The sequence below is a fragment of the Myotis davidii genome, unplaced genomic scaffold (genome assembly GCF_000327345.1).
Source record: "Myotis davidii unplaced genomic scaffold, ASM32734v1 scaffold198, whole genome shotgun sequence".
Classification (NCBI taxonomy): Eukaryota; Metazoa; Chordata; class Mammalia; order Chiroptera; family Vespertilionidae; genus Myotis; species Myotis davidii.
In genome coordinates, this window is record NW_006291485.1 from 837,556 (window position 1) to 846,034 (window position 8,479).

The 8,479-nt window shown below is 57.6% G+C and overlaps 1 protein-coding gene and 1 pseudogene across 1 annotated transcript; both read right to left on the minus strand.

Annotated features, from left to right (window-relative positions):
* Positions 1-1,706: 1,706 nt before the first annotated feature.
* On the minus strand, positions 1,707-7,669 carry ODF3L2 (outer dense fiber of sperm tails 3-like 2). The gene is made up of 4 exons (XM_006764838.2): positions 7,086-7,669; positions 6,160-6,267; positions 4,118-4,231; positions 1,707-3,071 (listed from the first exon to the last, which is right to left on the minus strand). The coding sequence occupies exons 1-4, from the start codon at positions 7,210-7,212 to the stop codon at positions 2,536-2,538; spliced, it is 885 nt and encodes a 294-aa protein (XP_006764901.1). The 5' UTR covers positions 7,213-7,669; the 3' UTR covers positions 1,707-2,535.
* The window catches only part of LOC102752673, an 8,392-nt pseudogene continuing 7,315 nt past the window's right edge, over positions 7,403-8,479 (minus strand).

Sequence of the window (8,479 nt, forward strand, 5' to 3'; positions counted from 1 at the left end):
TGTCATCCGCCCGGCCCAGCGCGCAGCCGCGGGGGGCTGCGCCCCTGGGACCCCGGCCCTCGGAGTCCCGGCGCCTGGCGGGGCGGCTGGGTGGGGAAACTGAGGCCCGCCGAGTGCAAGGCGCTAACTTCGATCTGGCAGTCAGGGAGGGAGATGTTTCCAACCCAGGACCCGGGCGTGGATCCCCTACTTTGCCCCCCACCCGTAGACCAAGTTCCTAGGACAGAAGTGGGAGAGACTTAGAAATCACTTCCCCTTCTTCCCTTTTTGACCGATGGGGAAACTGAGGCCTGGAGAGGCGCGGAGGCGCGGTGAGAGAAGAGATCCCCAACCCCAAGGTCAGCCCACTCCATTTTCACTGCTCCAGCCGGAAGGTACTCCAATAGGGAAACTGAGACCCAGGGAGGGAAGGGGTCTGCCTGGAGGCCGGGCGGAGACGGACTCGGAGCGCCGCGCCCGGCTGGGTTGGCTGGGTCTGCAGAGGGGGAGGCTCAGAGAGAAGCTTCGCGTCCACTCTGCAGCCTTCCGCTGATCCTGTTCCCCAGGCTGTGAGCCAGGAGCGCGCGCTAGAGGGCCATAGGCTCCCGCATTTCTGGGGAGCCCTATGGGACAACAACCCCACTGAGCCCTTGGGCCTCTCCGGCCCCAGCCAACTAGACCCCACCCAGGCCTCAAAGGTTGTCACGGTCACCCCAGGACCCAGCTGCTCAGACGGCCTCTGCGGATCCTCCTCCCCCTCCGGCCCCACCCCAGCAGGGCGGACTGCTGGGAAACAAAAGGAGGGGGCCCGGCGTGCGGGCAGGTGAGGAAGGAGGGGCAGGATCGATACATCAGAGAGATGAGATCACAGCCCAGCAGCCACGATGGGGGATGGGGGGCCCAGCAGAGCTGTGATTGGCCCATAACCGGTGGGAGTGGGGGGGCGGGCAGGCGGTGATGCTGCCCAAGTGTCACACTGTAGTCGCCATTGTGAGTCCGCGTCCACGGGTCTGGGGTGAATGAGTGCAGAGGGCGTGGCCTTCCGGTCTGTGTAGAGGGGTAAGGCTTGTCGGGGTGGGGAGCCCCTATCTGGACTTGTGTGTGCTGTGTGTCTCTATTGTGGTTTACATGCATGTGGACTGCGTGAGGGCCCGGTTGCGTGTATATTGTGTGCAGATGTGAACATGCAGAGGGGTTCTGCCCCCCGCCCCCCAGGTATGTGGTTAGGGGGTCCGTGTGCATTTCAGTGTGGGTGTGTAGGGTCCTAGTGTGTGTCCCTGTGTATGTAGGGGTTTTGGTGTGTGTCCAAGGGGTGTGTGTTCAACTTTGGCACCCCCAGGCTGGGGAAGGGGACAGAGTTAGGAGAGAGCTGACACCCACCCTAGTCCCCTCTGGGGTCGCCCTGTGGTGCTGTCCCTGGGGCCATCTCCTCCAGGAAAATGCAATGGCAGTTTGTTCCTCCCAAGTTCCTGAGTTAGGGTCTTTCTGGGTCGGAGTTTTTAAGGCCTAGGCTCCGGTGTCATCACACAGAGGGCGTGGTCACATGACATCATCCACATGTTTCCTTTCGGTCCCTAGGAGAGAACGGCAGGAACAGAGCCCAATGGCCAGAATTCAAATCCTGACATCAGACAAACACTAAGCTTATAGTGTGTCCTTAGACAAGTGTCCAATCTCTGAAGCACCATTTCCTTTCGGTAAACATCACCTAACTCCTGAGTTGCTACGAAGCTTAAATGATCTTTATCAACATCTGGCACATTGTAGAATATATCAAACTCCTATGTATCCTTCAGAACCCAGCTTCAACGTCCCCTCTTCCAAGAAGCCTACCTGGCTCCCCCCACTCCAAGCTCTGCCTCCACCTCTGGGCTTCCCCCAGCTCTGGATCCCTCCTCTGGTCCCATCCAGACGCCAAGGTGCTGCAGAGCTGGGGGTCTGGATGCTGAGAGCAGTGTTTCAGATCTTCTGTGATGTAAATAGACCCTGGGTTAAAATGAACGTGGGTGCGTGTGTGCTGCTGACAGCTCTTGATGCCACAGAGATTTATTGGCAAACAGCTAGAGGAGGGGGCGGGGAGGGGAGGGCATCAGGACTACTTCCAGCCTGATTTTGGGCTGGGATCAGGGCAGGAAGCTGTGCTTCCATGAGAAACAGTTTAGATCCCAATTTTGGCAGAAACCTGAGCTGTGTTGGGGACCCGGGTCCTAGCAGTGTGGACACCAAGTTCTAGGACACAGGAAGCTCCGTCTCCAGCCAGCCACTGGGGAGAGCCAGGGTGTCTCTTTCTCTGCCTGGCCTTGCTTGGCCTGGCATGACCAGGAGAGAAGAAACTGGGGCGCTGGAAGGAGGCTCACCCTGCACAGGGCCACGGGGTCACAGGCCCCAGGGACTGGAGGACGTAGGTGGCCTAGAAGGACCTCAGACAGCTCAGAAAAGTGGAAGGAAGGAGGTTCCCCCCGCCCCCCAGCTTTTCTAAGCCATCTCACCCCGGCCAAAGCCAGGCCCAGGCGGGGCCTGCCCACACCCCACTTCAGGGGGTAGGAAATGTGAGGCTTAGCCCAGGTACTGGCCTGCATGCCTGCATTCTGCCCCCCAAAGGCGGAAGGGTGCTGGTGTGTCCGGGGCCATGGTGGTGGCCCGTTTGGAGTGTCGGATGCCCATGGTGAATGCCGGGGCTCTGGCTTTGGTCACAGTGACCCGCTCAGGGCTGTGGGTGCCAGGGCCAGGAGTCTCCTCCAGGGGATGTGGGGCCCGGGGCCGCCCCAGCATGGTGAAGGCAGGCGGGCGCTGACGGTAGGCATTGGGGTCTGAGCTCTCATACTGGCCTGGGCCTGGTATCTCAGTGGGGTCCTGTGGGGGGCGGGCAGGGGGTGTGCGGCCCACCACTGTGTAGCTGGGGCTACTGGGCTTGATGAAGATCTGGGCACCCCAGAGAGATGGCAGAGTGTAGGCATTGGGAGCAGGGGCTGACGTGTCCAAGGGCGGTGGACGCAGGCGGGAGCCCAGGGTGAAAGCCGGGGGGGTCCGCTGGCGCACGGGGGCCACCTTCTCTGGGCTGTAGGCCCCAGGGCCGGGTGTCACCTCCAGACCTGCGAGAATGGGGCAGGAGATTTGGCAATGGACAGAGTGCTCACCTGATCAAAGACCTTGCACGGCTCCCCATTGCCCACATGCATCCCGGAGCTCACAGCACGTCTGAAGCAGCCCCGAGTTACTTCTCCCTCTTCCCTACCTTGCCACACAGTGTGTTCTCTTTCAAGCCTCCAGGCCTTTGCCCAAGTGCAGCCCTCTGCCAGGCAAGCCTTCTGTTTCCCATTCTTATCCTTCCAGAGCCCCAAAGTCCCTCCTCCCGGCTCCCTTTGCCACAGCCCTTCTAGGGGTCCCCTGGCCTGATTCTTCCCCTCTCCCCAGACATGGCCACACTGAAGTGGGATGGTCCCCACCTAAGTCTAACTCCACCATTCTGAGATCTCGTAAAAAATCAAGCACCTGTCAAGTCTATTTCAACTCCCAGCAGTTGGCCTAATATATGTTTGGGAGGATGGGTGATGAATGATTGGGTGAGTGTGAATGAGTAGACGAATGGATCCATGGGTATATAGATAGATGGATTGATAGATAGATCCTGGATGGATTGATCAGTGGATGGGAAAATGGATCAATAGATGGATTGGATATGAACAGGTGAATGGGTGGGTAGATTGATGAGTAGATAGCTGGGCAGATGGATGGATGAATCTGAGTGAATGAGTAGATGGGTGATAGGTGAAAAGATGAAAGGGTGGGAGGATAGGAGACTGGAGTCAGGTGATTAAATCTTGAGGTGACAGTGAGCTGTTTGCAGCCTGTGAAGGGGATTTCCACATTTGCCACAGTCTCCACTGCACCCTGCTGTCTCCTGATGCCGAGGATGAGCCCCAGATGCCCAGGTCACCATCACCTTGGCCCACTTCACTCATTCAAGTTCTCTTAGGGCCCCCAGCCCCTCTTCTGAAGTCTTCCATTTCATCATTGCAAAGACACTGAAGTTCTAAGAACTTGGGGATGGGAGGGGGAGAAGAAGACAGAGGCAGGGCAGTCACTGAGTTCCTGAAGGGACAGGGTCCTCTTGGAGTAGCACAGGCCAGATACTCACCTCGAGATTTGCCCCTGCCCTGCATGGAGTAGGCAGGAGCGCAGCTTCGGCCAAACCGGGTGACTTTTGGGTCCAGGAAGTAGACTGGCCCAGGGCTGGAGTCCTGTGGACATGCTAGAGAGAGGAGTCCAGGGTCCTGAGTACATCCCTGATGGCCCCCGCTGCTCCCACTCAGTGCCCCTGGTTACCCCTAAGGCCCTTCCACCCTCCACACACCCAGAGCCCCATCGTGGAGAGCAGAGACCGCAGCCTCCTGAGGTCTGATGGCCCTGACCGGGGACCTGGATCTCAGCCTGACTTTGTCTTGAGCACTCCTGTGCCTTCCTGATCAACGCTGTCCACCCCTCCACCTCTCCTCTGCCATGAGCTAGGGGAGCAGTTCTAGAGAAACCAGCCCATGAGTTGGTTAAAACTGTACCTAAAGTGAGAGTAACTAGGCTCTGACTAAGGTTCTGAGGAGGGTCCTTTTAATGCCGTGGCTTGTTGGCACGTGACCAGCTTAAGGGAAGGGCTATAGGTCACATTTAAATCCCAGCAACGCCTCTGTGAGCTGTGTCCTTGGGCCTGTCAAAGCCTCTTTTTCCTCAGTCGTAGGATGAGAAGCTTGACAAGTGACAGCATCCATGGGAGGAGTGGTCCAGAGCCTGGCACTTAGTAATTGGGACCAATGACTGTGATCGTCATTACTAATTATAAGCACAACCAGATATAAGTGTATAGTAGGTTTGACAAGTTTTAATTGGTTTGCATGTGTATGTGCACACAAATGGCACCATGCACACCCTGAAGCATGTTCTTGATAAATGAGCACATCCCAACCCATCTCATTTCCCACCTCCAGGCTTTTGCCTCTGCTACAAACTCTGTCTGGAGTCCCCTTCTCCTCCTGGGGCCTCCAGGGAACTCCTACTCATCCTATAAAGCCCAGATCCCATGCCTCCACCTCCAAGAAGTCCCTGAACATTCAGCAAAGTCTACACTAACCATCCCCACCCTGATTTCCCAGGTGTGTCCTAGAAATAGAGTCAGGGACACAAGTTTCTCAGGGTCATAGGCTTAAGTTTTTAACTTTCTGGGTGACACGGACTCCCTCACTTGCCTTCCGGGCCCCCTCGCACTTCTTGAGTTCTCTCTCTTTTGGTTTGGGATGTTTGCTGATTCTGAAAGTGTGTCTGCCAGCTGCTCCCTCCCACCAAGCCTCTGTCCATGTGAATCAAAGTCCCCACACGGGACCCTTCTGGGCCCTGACCCTGGCCTACTTGGGACCTCAGAGCAGCTCTAGAAAACGGGCTGGTGGGGTTTGTGGTCCCTGATATGAAGGGTACAGGCTTGCTTGATGAATGATAGAATGGACAGCTGGGAGCCACCCACATCCCTGCACTTGGTATTCCCGCACACATTCTGGCCGGGAGAAAAGTGGACGTCACAGAGGTCAGGTCACCCACTGACTAGGTGAGCCCCACTTCCTTCGCTCTCACCACCCCGGGCTTGACAAAGGATTTTCATTCTACTCTCACCACACGCTGTGAGGTAAGCAAGGCCCGGAGAGCCCCTGGTTGTTGATGGAGCAACCGAAGCGGGCGCTCACTCTCCGGGGCCTCTCTCCTGCGCACTGACCAGACACCCAGCATTGTATTGTAGCTACTCTTAAGGCATTTAACCCTCACTGAATAAATATCTCCAGGCGCCTAATGTTTGCTTAATCCTGACAACTGTGTGTGCAAGAAGTCTATTGTCATTGTTTACAGAGGAGGAACCTGAGGCACAGAGCAGTCAATGTGCTAAGTGCAGCAGGCAAATGCAGGTCCTAACACCACACGATCCCTTCCACTCTCCTCCTCCGTAAGGAAGCAGGACCAGAGAGGCACAGCAGCTTCCTGAAGCCCCACAGCAACCCGCCCGATTCCCGCCTCACTCATTAGGGCCTAGATCTATCCAGTGAGACAATGCTGGATGTTGGGGAGGGGCGGAGTTTGGGGTTTCAGGAGGCCTCTCAGAACCCCTTCTCCCACCCCCACCGCCCTGCCCGCCACTGGCCTTACCCTGGCTGGGCCTCCGGAGGAGGGAGTAGGCAGGACTGGCCACCCTGGTGCAGTCGTGGTTGATGTAGCCGACAGTGGATGGCAGGGCGTACAAGCCTGGCCCGGACCCTGTGACCAAAGCCCCCAGATCACGGCCTGGGCCTAGGTCCCCTGAAACATGGTGGGGAGCTCAGGGCCCAGCCCTGTGCCCCCACCCAGGTTCCCAGCCACCCCCCCTGGCAGGGGTGGAGGGAGCAGGGGCTCCTGCTGCGAACAAGCATTGTGAGTCAAACATGCATCACAGGGGGAAGGGCTGCGGAGCCAACAGCCTCCTCCCACCTAAGGGCACGGGGGATGGGATGACTGAGACCTAGACTCAGAAACGTGCTGTCACAGGTGGGGAAACTGAGGCCCAGACCCAGACAAACACTCACAGGGAAACTGCGAGCCAGATACAGAGAGACACTGTCACAGGTAGGGAAACAGAGGCCCAGACAGGGATATCCCGCTACAATGTTCGACAGCCTCTGCAAGAACGTCAGCGCTGCAAGAGCCAGGAAACCCAGCCATGGAGGCTGACTCCAGACAGGGAAACTGAGGCACGATCCAGGACCCAAACCGAGATCCCACAACGAGCGTCACAGTCGGAGCGTTCAGCTCACTGATTGATACACCACAAACGCCTCCCAGTGCTCTGCCTGGGTCCGTCCCCCCAGGGCCCTCGGCTGTTTGGTTCATGGCTGTGCCCTCAGCACCTAGAAGGGTACGTCGCCCATAAAATGCTCAGTTCTTGGTGGGCGGGGGCATATGCAGGGTCCTGGAAGCACTATGTTCACCCCCATCCTACTGGGCAGAAAACTGAGGGTTGGGGAAGGGCAGGGACTCCTAAGGGGCTCCCAGAAGGGGTCCCACCACCACGGCCCCCCTCCTCCACGGCCTGCAGGTACCGTTCTCCAAGGTGGCCATCCTGCAGGTCTTCCTCAGGCCGGTCTCTGGGATCTGGCACTCTGTGCAGCGCCGACCCAGGGGCGCCGGGGTCTGCCTTGGAGTGGGGTCGCAGCTGAGGGTCCCCATGGTGAGAAGGGGTGGGGTGCAGGGAGCCCAGGGCTGGGCAGCGCCGACACTTGATGCTGTCTCCTCAGCCGCGGTGGCTCTGGGTCGCAGGGTCCAGCACCGTCCCCAGTCCTCGAGGCTTCTGCCTGTGTTGGCAGAGCCCTGGCCTCACCACACCCTCCCAGGGACCGCACAGACGGCCCCTTGTCCTTCAGCAGGGAGTCTTGGGGCCCTGGCCCAAGCGGGCTGGTCGGCAGACGCTGGCCTGGAAGTGGGGCTGGGATCGAGTGTCGGCCAGATGGCTGGACCGTCCAGGAAAGAGTCCGGTGTCAGCAGAGCGGGTCCCCTGGGAGACGGTGGAGCTGGGCAGCTGGGGCCAGAGCAGGCCCCGGGGGAGCTGGAGCCACAAACACAACACCCACAGCCTTGTAGCGTGAGGGACTGGTGAGGTCATGGGCTGCATGGCCCCATTTCTACACCTGGGGAAACTGAGGCACTGCCCAAGGTCATACAGCAAGTCTGCCACTCTGGGCCAGGAAGCTTACCTCCTTCCTTCCTTCCTTCCCTCTTTCCTTCCTTTCCTTCCTCCTTTCTTCCTTCCTTCCTTCGTTTCCTTCCTTCCTTTCCTTCCTTCCTTCCTTCCTTCCTTCCTTCCTTCCTTCCTTCCTTCCTTCCTCCAATAGTTACTTAATGAGCAACGACTGTGTACTAGGTTTTGTTTGGGTTAGTAAGGACACAACAGGACAGACAGACAGGGAGCTGATGTTCTTGGAAGGAGAAAGAGAAAATAAACAATAGCCCAGCCGGCGTGGCTCAGTGGTTGACCAGGAGGTCACGGTTCAATTCCCCGTCAGGGAACACGGTTGCAGGCTCAGTCCCCAAGGTGGGGTGGGCAGGAAGCAGCCAATCAATGATTCTCTCTCATCATTGATGTTTCTAACTCTCTCTCCCTCTCTCTTCCTCTCTGAAATCAATAAAAATATGTTTTAAAATGATAAATTCATAGATGAGCGTAGTATATTACAAGGTGTTAAATGTGTTGTAAAACACAGAGCAGGGTCAGGAGTCCGAGATGGCAATGAGGGAGCCGCCGAGGGCTATTAGGGTAGGATGAGAGGTCACTGCATGGAGAAGGTAAGAGAAGAGGATACAGAATGGCTGTGCAAAGGCTCTGGGGCAGGAGCAAGGACGGCGAGGAGGCAGCATGGTCCTCCAGAACAGCCACTGCCTCCCAGGAGCCCACAAGGATTTACTCCAGCCCAATCTAGAGTTAATCTAGAGTAACATT